Source organism: Canis lupus, chromosome 27 (assembly GCF_011100685.1).
Source record: "Canis lupus familiaris isolate Mischka breed German Shepherd chromosome 27, alternate assembly UU_Cfam_GSD_1.0, whole genome shotgun sequence".
Lineage (NCBI taxonomy): Eukaryota > Metazoa > Chordata > Mammalia > Carnivora > Canidae > Canis > Canis lupus.
Window position 1 is genome coordinate 42,846,759 of NC_049248.1, and position 19,793 is coordinate 42,866,551.

Sequence of the window (19,793 nt, forward strand, 5' to 3'; positions counted from 1 at the left end):
AGACCTTGCTTACTTTAGAATCACAGCCCCACGTGAATTAACTACATTCATTCCAAAGGCTGTCTACTAAGTCAGACACTTAAAATATAAAGCTGAAAAGTACGGGTCTTACCCCTCACCCCTCTAGGAGCTCACTGTCTAGTGGGACAAACTGATATACAAATAAATAATTGTAACACACAATGTTGCACACTGTATAATAGATGTATGACAGGACAGGAGAACATGGAACATATAGAGCCTACAGCTGCTGGAAGAGAAGGTGGCTCCAGAAAGGTTCCACAGAAAAAAATAATACTTGAATTGAATCTTGAAAATGGAAAATCAGTTTGGTTTTTGTTTTTACATTTGCTTTGAAATATAGCAAAATAATACTTTCTGGAGGAAAACCCCCTCACCTTCCTACAGACAGGAGATTGATGGCAATGGCTGAGCCAATAACTTCTTGCATATCTGAGCCAATGATAGCCAACTCCACCATCAGCCATAGGATAATTCGTGGGACCTAAATACCAAACAGCAGAAAGACATGGTTCTAATTAATCATTTCTAAGAACTTTCCCTACAGTTTGGAATTCACATTCAGCACTGACCCATCAATAGTACACCATAATGCTTCAGTCTAGTGATGAAATACCAGAACTGGACTCCACCTGGCCCATCACTGCACTGCGGACCCCGGGGAGAAAGCACCACTTCTATGTGGTGGTGCCTATGAGCCAAGGTCAGAGCAGCAGCTGATCCTAATTTTTTTTCTTACCTTCCACTCAACAAAGGAACAGAATTTCTAATCATTAATTTCCACTTAATTTCCTGCCTAAAAACAATCCAAAAGTTTTAGGGGAAAACGAGGATGCTAATATGGTCAAAATATTGTTTAGGAGAGAATAGAAAATGACCACAGAAGAAAATATCCTGATCGTGGCTAAAGAGGGAAAACAAAAATGAAGAGGCTGGGGTCATCCTTAATGTAATGATAATACACAAGCAAGTAGAGAAGGACAAATACGTAAAGGGACTCAGCAAACTGGTTGAAATTGCATGGCATATAAAACAGGAACCTAACCTGGTCAAACAATCCAGCTGAAAGCCAAATTTAGTTAATACTAGCTCACTGAGGCCAAGAAGAAGAAAAGAACAAACAAAACAAAAAAACCCCACCTTCTAGGACATACTACACAAAAAAATTGTCACAAAAAACAACTGTTAAGATACATGAAGAAAAACTACCAGAAATTATAAATTACTAAGACTTTTTTGAGAAGCATAAATGGGGGAGAAAGCAGATAAGGATAGTTTCTCACAGCCAGGAGAGGAGATTAAACATTTAGGACAAACCAGAAGCAGATCATGGTCTTATCTAAAGATGAAGGTAGGTTAAAACCATCTTCCAGACATAGGGTCCTCCTGCCTTAGGCAGCAATAAGAAAGGCCCAAAATGTCCAGAAAAAACCTGTGGAAGACAGTGTAACCTCCAGGGTCAGGGTAAATTTAAAAAAAATTACAAAGATCCTGCCACATAGAGTTTGTAGTAAAAAGGAAAATCTCGTTTTTCAAAATGATGACAAAGTCAAACAAAAAAGAAAATATGTGTAACAGTAATATGAATGTATGAATTAAAGTGCTTAGAGTAATCCCACCCCTCCATGGGCCGGGCACTGCCAGATGTTAGAAGGCAGAATGAATGGTAAATATCTTTTCAGACTGATTTTTTCTAAGGAAGCTTTCTGGCAAAAAGTGAATCTCAAGTTAAATTCTTAGAAGGGGTACAGAAATATGGGTTGGCAGCAAGAGGGGCTATAGAATTTCCCTTGGGACTTATCCTTAGGGCCACTGACCACCAAGTCCTCCACTATTTCAATATACCACGAAGCCAGCACATTCGGCCACACACACAGGTTCCTCTGAGATGAGAGACAAACAGGACACCACATTGCTCACCTTCGGGTACTGACGGTGACACACTTCAGCAAGATGCAGCCCCGTGACCACTCCCAGCCGAGCTGCAAGGCGCTGGAGCAGGAGCCCCACGATGGTGGCCAAGAGAAGAACCCAAAGCAACTACACAGGAACAAAATCCCATCATAACACTCATTAGACAAGTAGGGTGTTTTCATTTGGTTGGTTGGCAATGTGAATGAAAGAGCCCAGGTCAGGAATCAAATGACCTGAGTTCTGTATCAGGTTCTGCCCAAACCTTTCTGAGCCTTAAGTTTCTCCCATCTACGGTTGTTTCTCCTTTGTTTAAGGAAAACTATGTGGAGTAGATAAAATAGAATAAATGTTAATTCTAACTCTGTATATAAAATAAAATTTAAAAACCACACTGGGACGCCTGGGTGGCTCAGCGGTTGAGTGTCTGCCTTTGGCTCAGAGCGTGATCCTAGGGTTCTGGGATTGAGTCCCGCATCGGGCTCCCTGCATGGAGCTTGCTTCTCTCTCTCCCTCTACCTATGTCTCTGCTTCTCTCTCTCTGTCTCTCATGAATAAATAAATAAAATCTTAAAAAAAAAATTAAAAACCACAGATTGGAAAACAGTTGTCACCTAAGTGTCACTGCCAATGAAGTGTCTGCATGTAACCCCCAAGGGCTATCTAACAAGGAGGGTAGGGGGAAAGGACATGAGGGTGTACTGTGTGTGTTTAAAAGGGATAGGGGTAGGACTATATGTTCACCTTAAATCCAGCCACTGCTCCAGACTGCAAATCAGATTCAATATTTCCTGGATCCAAGTAGGCAATGCTCATAAGAAAGCCAGGTCCCGTGAAAGCCCAGAGTTTACGAAAACTAAAACAAGAATACTGTACAAGAGAGGAAAAGATCAAACTGATTATCACATCCAAACTACTGATTTAATTTATTTGTAATTTTATCACATATAAAACAACACTATCAGCTGCACAAGAACAAAGAATTTAGGATGTCAGATACTGGGTATATCCAAGTTCAACTTCTATCTTACCCACTTCTTATCAATAAACTAGCCACTTCTATGTCCAAATAGGAGCTCTTCCCTTCCCTGTTCTTTCCATCAATCAGCCTCTCATTCTAAAACCTGAGTAACAATATTAGTACCCTTGTGCCCAACCACTACTCAAAAGGGACAAAAGCCACTGTAAAAAAAAAAGAACATGAAATCCGTACTTTCCAGATCAAAAAATAATCACTAGTACAATGTGGCAACTGTTTTCAAGGCCCTCCTTTTCCTAAATAGTTACTATAAACAGTTACTTTGATTACAAAAGTTGTCTTCAGAGATTGCTTGCCAAAATTAGATCTGAGGCTGCTGATCTTGAGTCCAGCAGACTTTCCACTTGCAAGTCTTCCCAAAATAGCATATTCTTCCAAGTATTTGTCACTAACCTCCTCCTCAGGAATGGCAATTTTCTCATCAAAGTAGGTGGTAAAGGGCTCCTGTGAGTGCTCAGTTGACTGGGGAAGAGATGAGTTACTGTAGGCAGGGTTGAGGGTACCAAGACTGGGAGAGTCCCCATGGTCTCCAGAAGCATCATCTAAATTAACAGATTTAAGAAGAAATAAAAATGAACAAAATACACTAACAACTTGTCCTTAGTAACTTTTACATTAAATCTTTTTAATACTTAAATGCTCAAGACCAACCTGGCTCTATTCAATTTATTTCTAATATTTTATTTTCTTCTATATTTTTAATAAATTAATTCTTGGGACGCCTGGTGGATCAGCGATTGAGTGTTTGTCTGCCTTTGGCTCAGGGTGTGATACCAGAGTCCTGGGATCGAGTCCCACATCGGGCTCTCTGCATGGAGCCTGCTTCTCTCTCTGTGTCTATGTCTCTCTGTCTCTCATGAATGAATAAAATCTTTAAAATTAACTAATTCTTAAATAGTATATTCACATGGATGCAAATTCAGAAAATAAAAAAAACTTATGGTAAAAAAACTCCCTCTCACTCCTCTTCTCTAGTCACTCTGCTCTAGATCAGTTTTAATGCTTATCTCACAATGGTTTTCCTACTTTCACATTTCTCTATTCCCAGCTGGCAATTTTTTACAATCATTTCATTTTCTTCTAAAAACACTAATGCCCAAGGCTCAAAATATAACATTCCCAGACTAGCTAGCCACACTGGTAACCTAAGATCCTAACTTTCAGAAGAAAAGAACTAGGTCTGTCTAGGGGGTTACTACCCTCCTCCCCTACCCCATCCATTACTTTGTAGAACTTAGCAAAAGAATCATTCTTGGGACGCCTGGGTGGCTCAGTGGTTGAGCATCTGCCTTTGGCTCAGGGTGTGATCCCAGGGTTCCAGGATCGAGTCCTGCATCAGGCTCCCTGCAGGGAGCCTGCTTCTCTGCCTGCCTCTCTCTGTGTGTCTCTCATGAATAAAAAAAGAAAAAATCTTTAAAAAAATCATATTTGGGCATTATAACTCTGTCAGGTTTCTCAAAAAATTTGGAAGTTGAAAAATCCTGCCATAGTTAGGCTAAAATCTGAAGCTGCAGGAAAATCACCAAACAGGAACCCTTTGCCTCCTGACTAAGCCCTGCAGTGCAGAGCTTCAGGTCATGGGGTATGGGCATCCTCGTGACAGGAGGGCTCATCTTAGACTGCTTATCAGTGTTTCCCTGAGTCCCGAACTTTACAGGTAATCTTAAATGCTGGGAAGTGGAAGGTCTGGGAGAAAAGGGCTAATTGCCAGGACACAAAGCCCAGTCTGGTAGCTATTAATGGCAATTTCAAACCACAGAGCTCTAATGTCAGGGTTTCCAAGAAATCCTTGCAATGTCTAGGTAGAAAAACAAAAGCTTTCTTTCTACAGAGAGCTGACCCACATCGTGTGAAATGGCCCTGAACTGATGGCGAAATATAAAGAAAAGGAATGAAAATTCTAAAGGGGAAATTTAGAATTAGGAAGGATTAGTGAGAACATTCAAGAAGCTCTAATGGAATATACAGTTTAATGTGCTTGCTTGATATTTTCCTGCTCCTTTTGTAAGTATCCGCAGTGCTGTGAAGAGTCAAAGCCTTCTCAAGGTTTTTATGCCAGGCCTGTGATTAAGACTTGTCCTTACAAGCATTACTGCAACAAACCAAACTTGCAGCTAATCTTGGCTCATCTCAGAACTGGAAATAAGATATGAGACAGATCTCCATGGTTATAAAGTCATTTTCATTTACAGCCTAAGCGACTAGACGGTGACTGGACTGGACCTGATAGGAGCGGGTCTCTATGATGATACTATTAGCGAGGAAGAGGAGTTAAGGACATAGATGCAAGAAGGAAAATATGGTCAATTTCTATTATTGATTTAAAACTAATTCCAAGTAAAAATCAAACAATAACACAAAGCCGTAAATTACCATCTGCCATCTTCTGCTCAGGACCCAACACCATGGTGGACGCCTGAGTGTCTGATTTCTTAGAATAGGTTTCTGGAAAGGAGAAAGGGAGACAGGAATCAGCAAGAACAGACTAACAAGTTCAGTATCAGCATTCTGTTACTCTGTACAACTGACCGATACTAGATTAAAAGAGTAATTCTTCTGTTAATAATTAGTTTTCAGAGTACGATTAAGAGATATTTAATAAACGGACGCCTGGGTGGCTCAGTGGTTGAGTGTCTGCCTTTGGCTCAGGTTGCGAGCCCAGGCTCCTGGGATCCAGTCCCACTTCAGACTCCCTGCAGGGAGCCTGCTTCTCCCTCTGCCTGTGTGTCTGCCTCTCTCTGTTTCTCATGAATAATTTTTTTAAGAGAGATTTAATAAAAATGAAAAAGTCTTAATCACCTTTTTGCTAGCAAGACTTCAAAACCAAACTGAAACAAAAGGTACTTCAGGGAAGTAGGCAAATACTTTTTAAAAAGCATTCAGAGAGAAGCTGCTAGGCAGACCCCAGTCCCTGCTTTTGTTTCCAGATTAACTCAAATATTTATTTAAAACTAGATTGATTTCCCCCAACTTGTACAAGTTTTTAAGGACAAAGATCTAAGACTCTTTTTGATCTAAGAAACAATTTGAGCTCATGATTGAATTTTCTGGAAAGAGGGGAGAAAAGCAGCTCACCACTGTACTACTCATGGAGGGCCATTATTTCCCAGCCTCCTATTTCCCTGAGGAGAGACTTCTCCTATAAAGTTTCTCATTCCCCAACCCTTCAACAATCAGGAGAAGAAACTAATCACTATGGCCCTCCCTTCCTGGGCTCTCAGGGAGAGATGAGGCACCAGGAGGCCTAGGCATAGTCAGCAGGATGCCAGTACTTCTCTCCATCCTTCAAGGGGTTTGGGGACGAGGGGTTGTCCCAGAGGTCTAGCAACCTGTTAGGTTAAGTTTAACTGGGGGGAGAGGAGGGTGGGAGTAAGCCCATTTGGCCACAATCTATGGAGTATTCTCCAGTCAACCCTGCCAATAAAACTTTTAGTTGAGGTACCTGGATGGCTCAGCCTCTTTTGCCTTTGCCTTTGCCTCAGGTCATGATCCCAGAACCCCACGATCTGCTCAGCTGGAAGCCTGCTTCTCCCTCTCCCTGCCACACCTCCCCCCCCAGCTTGTGTTCGTTTTCTGTCAAATAATAAAATCTTAAAAAACAAAAAACAAAACCCAAAACACCTAGTCAACAAACTAGAACCTCTACTGTTTCCACTTTCTACAGAACATAATTAGAGCAGGGAACAGAGTGGGTCAGTTATGCTTGGTGAGCTGCACGTATTTAATCTCCATGAAAATGTAAGATCCATACAGACGCAGTTGGTATTACAACAGTTTTGCTCTCTAGGACCATACCACAAGATTGTTTCAGTCACATTTAACTATATTAATGAAAAGATCAAGTTGAAATACAAGCAACCAGAATCAATCCAGCAATACTTTGATAATTATGATTAATATAGCTTTGATATTCTAGCTCACCCTCAGCCTCAACCCTTCTTCCGAATCCAGTAATTTCTTCCTGTCAAATAGCAATCAACAGAAAATATAGTGCTCTTGATTAAATGTACTGTAACTGTTTTATCTCCTTCCCTTATTAAAAGTTGTAAGAATGAGCATGCTGGGGTGGCTCAGTTAGTTAAGCAGACGACTTGACTTTGGCTCAGATCATATCTCAGGGTTGTAAGATCAAGCCCCACATCAGGCTCCATGCTGAGAGAGGAGCCTACTTAAGATTCTTTCTGCATTTCCCCCCACCCCCAAAGGTTGGAAGAACGTTTTGTAAGTGGGGTACTTAGCTGGCTCCATCAGTAGAGCATGTTGACTCTTGATCTCAGGGTCATGAGTTCAAGCCCCACACTGGGTGTAGAGACTACTTAAAAAAAAAAAGTTTTACAAGATAAGAGGGCTAATAAAAGTATATTTTCTGTCTAAAATGCCAAAAGTACACATACCCTTTGATCCAGCAACTCTAAGAATGGATCCTAAAGAAACACTCACACAAGGAAGTATATACAAGGAAACTTCCTGTAACATTGTTTGAAATATCAAAAGACTAAAAACAACTTATATATTAGTCTAGGACTGGTTAAATAAACTATGTACATTACAGGATGGAATGCCATGCAACTATTATGATAAAGCAAATCTAAATGTACTGATAGGAAACAATCTCCAAGACATGTTTTCAAGTAAAAAACCCAATGTATCAAATGGTATGTAATCACTTACATGTCAAAAAGAAAAAAAAGTGTTAATACACATGTACATGTATGGACTACTTCCCAGGGACACGTCCAAAACTGGTACAGCTGTCCCCAAGACGAAGGAATAGAGAAGCACAAATGAGGTCAGGAAGACTTCTCATCCAATATACACTGTATGCCATTTTGCACTTAGAAAAAAATTATTTTATTTTATTTTATTTATTTATTTCTTAGAAAAATTTTATTGTGTACTTGCATTTTTTTTTTTAAAAGTCATACAGATTCAGTCAGATTCTGAACACACACTTGCTGAATGTGTAGTTGAATTTGACAAAACTTTCGTAGTGGATAATCACAGATCTACAGCTATCCAGCTGGCAGGAATATACTGTCTTAAGGTTAATTTACTACTACTTTGTCTTAGTGCCCAAATAGTCATGCTCTGAAATTATGAATTGGGAGTTTCACTTGAATGCCACCTTGTCAAGAAACACTTTCCTGACTCCTTAATTTGGGTATACCCCAAACGCATACTAGCTATAATCAATTCTGAACATCTAATTAACATTAATTCATGTGTTCTCTTAGTATTCATAAGAACTCTGGAAGAACAATTTTTTTTTAAGAACAATTTAGATAGCCCAAATCTGTCTTAAAAATTGCCCCAAGAAAGTCTGAAATACTGAATATTAAAAAACATATAACTTATATGTTTTCCCCCAAGGTCAAAAGAAGTTTGATTTCAAATATTTCTTTCTTATAAAATTCCCTCATAGAGAACAAAGATCTTCAAAACGATTTCACTGATTTCAGAGCTGCGTTCAACATTGCAAAGGTCTTCCTAAAATTAATTATAAGGTTTAAAGATGAATGTTTTTGAATAGTCCTCTAATTCACCCTCCCTTTTTATCTCCCCTTCCCTATATAAATAAAATCAAAGACAGCATTATAGTAGGAAAAGAATTCTCAATAGAGTGAACCAGAAATGTTTGCATGGAAGCAACTGATTAAATAAATGTGAACAGGAATGTTTAAAGTTGACTGGCTGGCAAAATTCACAGCAAAGTAGTCAGGAATTGTTCTTGCGAAGCAGGGAAGGACCAAACACCCCTACCCTCTTTTAGACCCATGGCTGCTGCCCCAAACCTCCACCAAAGAGCAAATAAGGAGCTAAGTCCTTAAACACTGAAAACTGTTCTCTGGGGAAAAAATAAAATAGAGATTATAATAAATAAAATAAAGTTGATTGGCAAAGCCATCTCTTCTCCCTCTTGATGCTTCTCTCAATTTTTCAGTGCTGGCAACATGCTAATGCATGCAAAACTGCCAGATGCAGAAATCAAGGCTGTAGAAAGTGATACTCAAGTTGTTTATTTGAGAACAAGGAGTTGTGATAAAAAGAAAAATTCCACTTGTCCTGAAGAAAATGTAAAAATTCCAGATCCTTCTAAAATCCTTTTCCCTAAAAGCCTCCTGTATGGCTAGAGTACTTGATATATCTATTAAACCATTATTATTAATCTTACCCCTGTGTTGTATAAGATGTTCTTCATAAAGGTAAGCTCCTGTCCTGGATGATTCAGAGTCCACAAAACTCTGAAATATTCAAGTGGTTTGAACAGATCTAATTGTTTTCTGAACCGTAAGTATTTTAATAAGGAAGATTACTAGTTACCTTTTTTTTTTTTTTTAAAGATAGATTACTGCCTTCTCGATTTTTCATTCCAGGTCAACAAAAAAGTATTGTTTTCCGAGTCATTCCATTGAGGATGTCCATCTCATTAGTTCCAAAACTCAATTTGCCCCCACTGGGAATGAGGGGGAAAGAAACAGCTTAGAAAAGTCATGTGAACCAATTACTAGTAATGGAATTGAAATGGTAATCAAAACTCCCAACAAACAAAAGCCCAGGACCAGATGGCTTCACAGCTGTATCCTACCAAATATTTAAAGAACAATTAATACCTGTTCTTCTCAAACTATTCAAAAAAAAAAAAAACAGAAGAGAAAGGAAAACCCAATTTCATTCTACAAGGTCAGCATAACCTTATGATACCAAAACCAAAGACACTAGAAAACAAACACTTCAGGGCACCTGGGTAGCTCAGCTGGTTAAGCGTCCAACTCGATTTCAGCTCAGGTCAAGATCTCAGGGTCCTGGGATCAAGCCCCATGTTAGGCTCTTCACTCGGTAGGGAGTCGGCTTGAGATTCTCATTCTCTCCCCTTCACCTGCCCCTACACCGACCCACGCTCTTTCTCTCTCAAGTAAATAAATCTTTAAAAGAAAAAAGAACCCAAACACACTACAGGTCAACATCCTTGATGAATACAGATGCAAAAGGCCTCAACAAAATATCAGTAAACCAAATTCAACAATACATTAATAGGATCATTCATCATGATCAAGTGGGATTTGTTTCACTTGATATATGCAAATCAATGTGCTATTATCATATTAACAAGAAAGATAAAACTATAACAATCATCCCAACAGATTTAGAAAAAGCATTTGACAAAATATGACATCTGTTCATCGTAAAAATTCAACAAAGTGGGTATAGAGGGAACATACCTCAACATAATAAAGATCACATATGACAAATCCACAGCTAACATCATAATATTGAAAAGCTGAAAGCCTTTCCTCTAAGATCAGGAACAGTACAAGATGTCCACTCTCACCACTTTTATTCAACATAGTACTGGAAGTCCTAGCTGCAACAATCTGACAAGAAATAAAAGCATTCAAATTGATAAAGAAGTAAAACTGGCACTAATTGCAGATGACATATACAGAAAATGCTACAGACTCCAGCAAAAAACTGTTAAAACTAAGAAATGAATTCAGTAAAGTTGCAGGATACAAAATTAATACACAGAAATCTGTTATGCTTCTACATACTAATAATGAAGTAGCAGAAAGGGAAATTAAAACAATCCCACTGGGATGCCTGGGTGGTTCAGCAGGTGAGCATTTGCCTTTGGCTCAGGGCCTGATCCAGGGTCTGGGGATCGAGTCCCACATTGGGGTCCCTGCGAGGAGCCTGCTTCTCCCTCTGCCTGTTTCTGCCTCTCTCTGTGTCTCTCATGAATAAATAAATAAATAAAATCTTTAAAACAAAACATGGATGCCTGGGTGGGTCAGCGGTTGGGCATCTGCCTTCCAGCTCAGGGCATGATCCTGGAATCCTGGGGATCGAGTCCCACATTGGGCTCCCTGCATGGAGCCTGCTTCTCCCTCTGCCTGTGTCTCTGCCCCTCTCTCTGTGTGTCTCTCATGAATAAATAAACAAAATCTTTTAAAAATAAAAATAAAATTTAAACAAACAAACAAAACGTCCCACTTAAAACTGCACCAAAAAGAATAAAATGCCTAGGAATAAATTTAAGCAACGAGGTGAAAAGACCTGTACCCTGAAAACTATAAGATATTGATAAAACAAATTAAAGATGACAAAAACAAATGGAAAAGTTCACCAATGCTCATGGATTGGAAGAATTAATACTGTTAAAATGTCCATACCACCCAAAGCAATCTACAGATTCAATGAAATCCCTAACTTAACCCTTTAAAGCAGCATTTTTGTAACCTTTGGGTAAATACCTACTAGTGCAATTGCTAGGTCATGAGGTCTTTTCTTTTCTTTTTCCTCCCTCCCTCCCTCCCTCCCTCCCTCCTTCCTTCCTAGATTTTATTTATTTATTCATGAGACACAGGCAGAGGGAGAAGCAGGCTCCATGCAGCAAGCCCGACATGGGACTCGATCCTGGGACTCCAGAATTACGCCTTGGGCCAAAGGCAGGCACTAAACCACTGAGCCACCCAGGGATCCCAGGTATTTTTATTTTTAACTTTTTGAGGAACCCCCCCAAACTGTTTTTACAGAGTGGCTACACCTGAATTTGCATTCCTACCAACACTGCAAGAGGGTTTCCCTTTCTCCATACCCTCACCAATACCTATTGTTTCCTATGTTAATTTTAGCCATCTTAGCCATTTAGAAGTTTAGAACTTTTAAAATTTAGGTATAAGTGTATCTTATTTTTCTCTTGTAAAAATGAATTTGTATAAAATGATAAAATGAAGACAAGTCAGGTTGAGGACTGATTATAAGTACTTCTGTGAAGGAACAAAGTGAAATGTCCCTGTCGTGTTAGTTTAAGGAAAAGATCTCAAAATTCTAATCCTCACTACCTAAGTAGAAAAATGTTGTCATTTTAGAATGTCTTGAGCCAAAAACCACACATACACGCCCAATTCATAAAGTACAAGCAGTACTCCTATTAAATAAATAATGTGCTTTTAATATGCCTGAGGGCTTCTGTATGTGTGTGTGTGTGTGTGTGTGTGTCTCTTTCTCACCTGGGCACAGGACCAATTAAGATACCAGCTTAGGCTGTTCTTGGTTTTACTGACTTTGTATACCATAGTAATAATCTCAATCAAAATTGGGAGAATCTTGCTTAGTCTACCAGAGACCACAATTTCAACTCAACATCAAGTCTGTGGTTTCTTACCTGAGCTGGACTTCTGAGAATCTGTTTTATAGTTGACAGAAATACCTGACATTGAGAATATCTAATGATAAAAAAAAGAAGAAAAAGAGAAAATGTTAAGCAGCAAGGACAGAGGGAGGAAGATACAGGGAGAAAGAGGACAGCTGATAATGAAACTGGCTGCCTGGGTGTCAAAGATGATAACGGCTGGGAGAAACGTGGCCAGGCTGTCAAGTACTGATCTCTCAGACAAAAATATCACTTAACAACCAGACTTCAGAATTAGAAGGGCTTGATATCTACTAAACAGGACATTTTCTTTGCCCATTGCTGAGGCCTAACCAGCTTTCCCACGTCTTTGCTCACATGCCAGGGTCACTGGAGTCTTAACTTTCATATATAACTTGGTCTTTGTTCTGCACAGTTCTCATATAGAGAGCTTCCTCCGATTTCCTCCTAACCAGAAGTATAGAGCAGTGCGGTTCCCTTTGGAGGAACCAACCTGGCCTCCCCGCCTGAAACACTGACCCTGGAACCCAATTCTAAGCTCCTGAACAATTTCAAAGATCCCTTTATATTGAAATAAGACAGTCTGTTAAACCAATCTATACCTATTCATGCCTCAGGAAAAACGTTTTGCCCTCATACTTGCTTGAGTAATTTTTCTCTAGCAAATGGGCAAAATGACTATTATTGGACTACATTCAACTCATTTATTCCAATGACACATGTTGTTGGCCTCTTGGATATAGCCTGGCCTTAACAATTTGATACATATTTTCGACATGTCTTTCCTTAAAGCAAAGAAAAATTATATGTACAGACAGACAACACTTAATATATAAGAATCTCTGACTGTATATATGCCCTTTTCTGTTCTTTGGAACCTGTTAAAATTTTAATAATTAACTTATAGCCTTTTCCTTTCATTACCTAGGCATTTTAACAGACACTTGATCATCTGTGATAAATGAAACCAAAACAAAAATAACCCATAAAAGATGACCTACTAGGGATCCCTGGGAGGCTCAGTGGCTGAGCGTCTGCCTTTGGCTCCAGGCCTGACCCTGGGGGTCCCAGGATGGAGTCCCACATCTGGCTCCCTGCAGGGAGCCTGCTTCTCCTTTCTCTGTCTGTGTCTCTGCTTCTGTGTCTCTCATGAATAAATAAATCTTTATTAAAAAAAAAAAAAAAGATGACCTACTAGCAATAAGCGCAAAAAAAGACTGAGAACCCCTAACTTCCCAATTTAAGTTTTTACTGGAAACTTTGGTCCTCACATTAAAAACGTTATCTCAGCCTTAAATTAAAAGTGGAAGAGGAATTAGACAATAAATGTATTTTTATCATTCCCGGTCAAATGTTTTATATTCCATCGTGGATTATTATACTTTATAATATAAATAATGTTGCATTTTATCCATAATATTCTTGATGATACCTGACAGGGTCTTCTCTGTGTCTCCATTAAAAGTGTTAATTGCTCAATATACGTTTGTTAAATTATCAAAAGAATAAATGGCATCTGATGAGCGAGACGACAAGGGTCGAGATCTCCCAAATCCTTATATTCTACATTCAAATGCTCCTGGCCTTCTTTTCCAAAATATTTTATTCAAACCACAGAGACTCAGATGATAAAGATGACAACAATACTAGGGCAAAATGCTTCCCTTTCTGCCTCAAATACTCAGCTCTTTGACGATATCACTCCTTTCCTCCTTATTCAGGCAAAAGAGAAACCTCTTGAAGGTTTCTCCTCTTGAAGGAAGACACTGTCCTCTCCTCTCAACAAACCGACTTGCAACTTTCAAACCTACAGAAGTACTGAACTGCCTTGTTCCAGAGCTAACTAACTGACCTCACAGCATCTGTACTTCACCCAAATCAGGCCAGCATACTGCTGCAGTACGCAATGCTCTTTTTCATAAACTCAGAGTTTCTCATTTTGTGATTATGCTATGTGTATAAGTAGCAGCTTTCAGCTACTACTGGGAGTAGTACAGGGAGGAATCAAAAAGATGAAACGTCTTCCAGTAGCACCTTCCAGATAACACTAAGAGAAACTTGAGACTTTTAAGCTCATAGAAAGGGTATAAATCTGTCAGCAGACATTTGTATTTGTGTACACGGAGAGGAAGCAAGGGATAAAGAGGACTTTGACTCCACAGCACCCACCCAAAAGATGCTACTTTAAGGATACCATTCTCTAACCTTCACCTCCCCGAGGCAAAACGGAGGTAAAAGTGCTTCCTAGTTGCTCTATCCCAGGAATTCCAAGGAACCACTGCTGATATCCTAACTGTAAAGTAAAACTAGATTCACTCCAAGCTTCCGCATTCATTAAGAAGGGCTGCCAGGCAGTCCAGAAATTCCCCTCCGGAGTCCCTTCGGCACCGCGGCCCCCCCCACCCCCCTCCCCGCAGTCATCCCGGAAACGTGAGAAACCAAGTATGCTGCAATCATGGCCTTTTTGGCATTGGATCCAGAATAAACTGTGCCTCGCTTAAGACTTTATTTAAAAAAAAAAAAAAAAAAAGACGACCTACTAGCAATAAGCACAAAGAAAAGACTGAGAACCCCTAACTTCCCAATTTAAGTTTTTACTGGAAACTTTGGTCCTCACATTAAAAACATGTTATCTCAGCCTTAAATTAAAAGTGGAGGAGGAATTAGACAATAAATAAATAAATAGTTTTTCCAGTGAAAAACTAAACAGCCAAAGTTGTTCTCAGGTTTCATTTATCCAACACAGCTATCACAGACATACCAGGTAGAGTGATCGTTTCCAACCTTATTTAATGATAAAATACACACCCAGCAGAAAACCTCTAATCATACATAATTATAACCATACCTTCAGGTCAGCATTAATGCCATGGATGGAAAACAAGGGCCTAAGGGTTTTTTTCACAATAGGCTCGGGATTCTGAGCAAAGATTAAGTAGGTAGTAAAGTCAGAATTCTTTAAGGGAAAGAAGGCACAGGTACATAGTAAAAACTCCTACATACCCAAAACTGTTCTAAGCACTTTACGTGTATTAAGTTACTTTAAAAAATAATAAGGGAAAGGGATCCCTGGGTTGCTCAGTGGTTTGGCGCCTGTCTTTGGCCCAGGGCGTGATCCTGGAGTCCCGGGATCGAATCCTGCCTCGGGCTCCCGGCATGGAGCCTGCTTCTCCCTCTACCGGGTGTCTCTGCCCCTCCCCCATGTCTATCATGAATAAATAAATAAATCTTTAAATAATAATAATAATAAGGGCAGCCCCGGTGGCCCAGCAGTTTAGTGCCGCCTTTCAGCCTGGGGTGTGATCCTGGAGACCCAGGATCAAGTCCCCCGTGGGGTCCCTGCATGGAGCCTGCTTCTCCCTCCTCCTGTGTCTCTCTGCCTGTCTCTCTGTCTGTCATGAATAAATAAATAAAATCTTAAAATAAATAAATAAAAGCAAATAAAAAAAGCTACTTTATACTCACCAACAACCCTGTAAGATTGATACTATCAATCCCCATTCTAGGGAACTGGAAACAAAAGAACCAAGAGGCTAAGCAACTTGCTCAAAGGTTTACACATGGGGGGGGGGGGTCTACACGGCCTCCGATTTCACAGGCGTCCGGGTGGACGGTGTCCCCGGTTTTACCAACATTCACTACAATCACGCCCAGCAAAAATTTCTGGAAGCCCCTGTGCCCCTGCCTCTCCTTCCACACGATCTTCCCTTTTGTTTTCCACTTGCGAGCTACGCCACGTTCCTTTAACCTCCTCGGAAGGCCGCAGTCAATTATGAAAAATCGTGTTCGTTCGACGCACAAACTCGAGCCCAGGTTCCTCGACTTCTCCCCCTGATGATGCTCTTTGAAATCGTGTGATGCAGGAGGTGGGGGGCCGGGCCGGCGGCGGCGGGGCGGGGGTGGGGGGTGTTACCCCGAGTGGAAAGGAATGCAAAGAACATTACCACACGAGCGACAGCTTTAAGAGGAGGGATGCGGGAAAGCTCGGGGCCGGGAGCATCCGCGCCGCAAGCCCCCAGAGAAGCACCTGGAGCCCGAGGGGCGCTCGGCGGCCTCCCCAGGAGGGGCCGCCGCCCCCGGGTCACGGCTTCCGGCGCGGCGGCAGGTCCAGCCGCGGGTCCGGCCATTCCTCGGAGGCCGCGGCGGGGCAGCGGCGGGCGCCTCACCACCTCCGGCGTCCGCTTCCCGGCCCCCGTCCTCCGTCCGGCCGGCCGGCCCCCGCGCCTCAGGCCCCGCCGGCCCGCGCCGCCCACCTCGAGCCGCCGCGAGCCCGCCCGGGGACAGCGGCGCGGCCGCCTGACCCCTGACCTCGCCCGCCCGTCGCCTTACCGGCTCCGCAGCCACCTGACGAGGCGCCCCCGCGCTGGCAGCTCCATATCCCGGGGCCACGCCAGACCGCCAGCCCCCTACGCGCCCCGTGATTGGCCGACAGGGCCGCACTCGCACGTCCCTATTGGCTGGATCCCTCGCATTCCCGTACCTGCGGGCACGCGTGGCCGGCCGACGGCGTCCCCAGGCCCCGCCCACCCCGAGGCCACGCTGGAGGCGGGGCCGGGATGAGGGCGTGGCCACACCGGGGGGCGTGGTCACACAGGGGGCGGGGCCACACTGGGGGCGGGGCCACGGGCCTGGGCTGGAGCTGCTGCCCGCCGAGCCCTTGCTTTCGCGGGTCCAGCTGTCCGAGCGCGGATTCGGATTCGGAAGCTCCCACGGCGCGGGCTGTCCCGGGACAGAGAAATTTCCTACGGTAGTCAGCCTTCTGCCTCACTTTACGTACTGGCAGTCGAGCCTCTTGTGTCCGTAGACACTGCTCTGCGAGGGTCGGCTCCGCTCTATAGAGTTTAGCCAACCTGGCAGGACCATCTCCTTTCGTCCTCGGAGCCACACGTAGTTACCTGCTGCCTCATCAAAAGCCACCTACGTTGGACCCGCCAAACATCAGCTGGCGCAGCCAGTTCCACCGCATCAGAGGCCCTACCCGCATCCTACCAGTCCGTCTCGCTTCTTGCCCGCAGGCTTGATCTCTAACTACCTAAAAGCAGTCCCACTCCAGCCCTAGCCTCAATCTCAAGCCTCAGCCTTGTCCTGGAGATAATGGCCAGACTAGCAGTGCTTTAGAGGGAAGAAAAATGGACAAGCCACCCTAATTTTCTACAATGTCCATTAGAGCATCCGGACACATTCTTAGACACGCCCCTGCAGCTTACGTTAAAGATAACCAAGCTTTTTTAACCAAATTGGAGGCCCAGAGAGGAAAAGCATAAACCCCTCCAACTTCTTTCTTCATGTAAAAGCTGCTAGGAGAAAATCTTATTAGATAGTGAAAAGAGCCCAAGCGAGGGTGATAGGAAAGTGAACTGCGAAAAGGAAAATCCAAATCAAGTACAAAGTAAAAACAACAACAAAATAACAACAACAACAACAAAAAAAAACCTCAGGGATCGAAAAATTGAGCAGAGCATCATCAGTTATCTGATACAGGCTGGTTTCCATACAGAATTTCTCCTGGAGAGAAAAAGAAAATGTACAAATTAGTTCCGAGAATCTCTCAACAAAACATCTGGGCAGTTTCAGAAAGGCCTAATGAAGTCCATCCAGACCAGAACCCTTCCTTTTGGGAACCTCTGCTGCAATTAGAAAGTAAAATGACTGCAGCCATTCTTGTCACACTACCAGGTCCGCTCAGCTGAGCAACCTTCTTGGGCTTTTGCCTAGTTGCTGGCTACTTACTGAGCTCACAGTGTGGAGCTTCGTCCTTCTTAGGTTGCTTCTTCATTATGCGGAGTGGATTTGACTTTTCTCGGTGTCAGCTCCTGCCTCTATATATGCAGACAAGTGCGCCTCCCTTGGTTAGATAAGGGCACTGGGGCTGCCCTGGACAACACCACAAAGGTAGAGACAAAGCAGGGAATTTCAAGAAGCAAGCCACACCCCTCAAAGCCTGATCAGATTTCATCTTTGACCTGCCATGAAAAGGAGAGCATCATATATCGGCCACTCCTGGATATTAATGAACAATTAATTGAGTTTGAAAACTTTTATTCTAAGATTTCATCTTTGATCCATTTGCCAGGAGCTAGAGGCCAACCTGTGAGTGCCAGGGGATGAAAGGGGTGGAGTAAAAGGAATTGCGTTCCTTCAGGACGTCACTCCCCTTACCGTGAAGCTCGTTGGGGCACTTACACCAGGCCAGCCTGTGTGCAAGGACTCTGCTCCCCTAAGGTGTAGGCTGAAACCAATTAACCCCAAGCCCAACAGTCTACTAGTATTTTCCATAGGTACGTGCAGCATTGATGCAATTACGAGGAGTCTCAGAGTGTGAATAAAAATACTGCCTGGTCTATTCTTTGGGATCTGAGGGACCTGCTGGCATCAGCCTGGTCAATCAGTAATCCACAGGCTGACCATAAAGCCATGCAAACCCAGGACTGAGGTGCCTGCTGGAAAAGAAAAAGAAGAAAAAAAAAAAAAGAAAGAAAAAGAAACCCTTAGACTGTAGAAAAACAAATCCAGAGCAAGTCCAGAATTTCTCAATCTGGGAGGAAGGGAACTGAAAGAATGAGGAAATAATGCCTTTGGCAAATAATTTAGTAGGCCAGCTGGAGGCACAGGTAGAAAGGAGACAGGAGGGGGAAGTGAGGAGAATGAAGTGGGATACTGGGAGGAAGAAGTTGCTGCCCTCAAAGGTTTTCTGATAGTCTTAAAGAAAATCTGCCTAGGGGTGCCTGGGTGGCTCAGTTGGTTAAGTGTCTACCTTCAGCTCAGGTCATGATTTTAGGGTTCTGGGCTCCAGGTCCAGCTCTCCACTCAACAGGAAGTCTGCTTCTTCTTCTCCCTCTGTTCTCTCTCACACTCTCATAAATAAATAAATAAATAAATAAATAAATAAATAAATATTTATTTATATTTTTTTAAAAGACTTTATTTATTTATGAGAGACACACACAGAGAGAAAGAGAGACAGAGACACAGGCAGAGGGAGAAGCAGGCTCCATGCAGGGAGTCTGACGTGGGACTTGATCCCGAGATTCCAGGATCATGCCCTGGGCCGAAGGCAGGTGCTAAACCACTGAGCCACCGAGGAATACCCAAATATTTATTTTTTAAATTTATTTATTTTATTTTTTAGATTTTATTTATTTATTCATGACAGACACACAGAGAGAGAGAGAGAGAGGCAGAGACACAGGAAGAAGGAGAAGCAGGCTCCATGCAGGGAGCCTGACGTGGGACTCAATCCCGGTCTCCAGGATCACACCCCCGACTGAAGGCGCTGAAGGCAGTGCTAAACCGGTGGGCCACCAGGGCTGCCCAAATCTTTAAATAAAAAAAGAGAAAATCTGCTTAATACCATAAAGGCATATGCAAATAAGTATGCTAGAAAGAAATATCTTAGACTGGAAAAGAAAGAAAAGAGTAATAGATTAGTCAAAGTAGGCTTCCAGCAAGGGGCTCTGCTTCCTACTGAGAATAGCCACATGGTTAGTTTCTAGAAGGATCTCTGGATCTCTTGCCCTCGACCCAGATGAAGATCTCTTTGCTCCAGGATCCACAAACACTACAAGTCATATCATTACCACTTGACCTCTCCTTGTCCTTGTTCTACCTCAGACAGGATTCCTAAGACAAAACTTCCTTCAAAGGGGGTTGGGCACCAATTTGTCCTCC

At 42.3% G+C, this 19,793-nt stretch overlaps 1 protein-coding gene across 7 annotated transcripts in view; it reads right to left on the minus strand.

Annotated features, from left to right (window-relative positions):
- Positions 1 to 17,924, minus strand: part of SLC11A2 (solute carrier family 11 member 2) — a 35,029-nt gene extending 17,105 nt beyond the window's left edge. Inside the window, exons 1-6 of one of the 7 annotated variants that reach the window (XM_038577667.1) lie at positions 17,856 to 17,924; positions 5,345 to 5,416; positions 3,365 to 3,513; positions 2,677 to 2,802; positions 1,942 to 2,061; positions 399 to 505 (exon numbers count right to left, since the gene is read on the minus strand). In XM_038577667.1, the coding sequence (XP_038433595.1) occupies positions 399 to 505; positions 1,942 to 2,061; positions 2,677 to 2,802; positions 3,365 to 3,513; positions 5,345 to 5,416; positions 17,856 to 17,901 (620 nt within the window). In that variant the 5' untranslated portion in view covers positions 17,902 to 17,924. The other 6 variants (XM_038577669.1, XM_038577668.1, XM_038577671.1 and 3 more) reach the window with 6 other exon arrangements.
- Between the last annotated feature and the right edge of the window lie 1,869 nt (positions 17,925 to 19,793).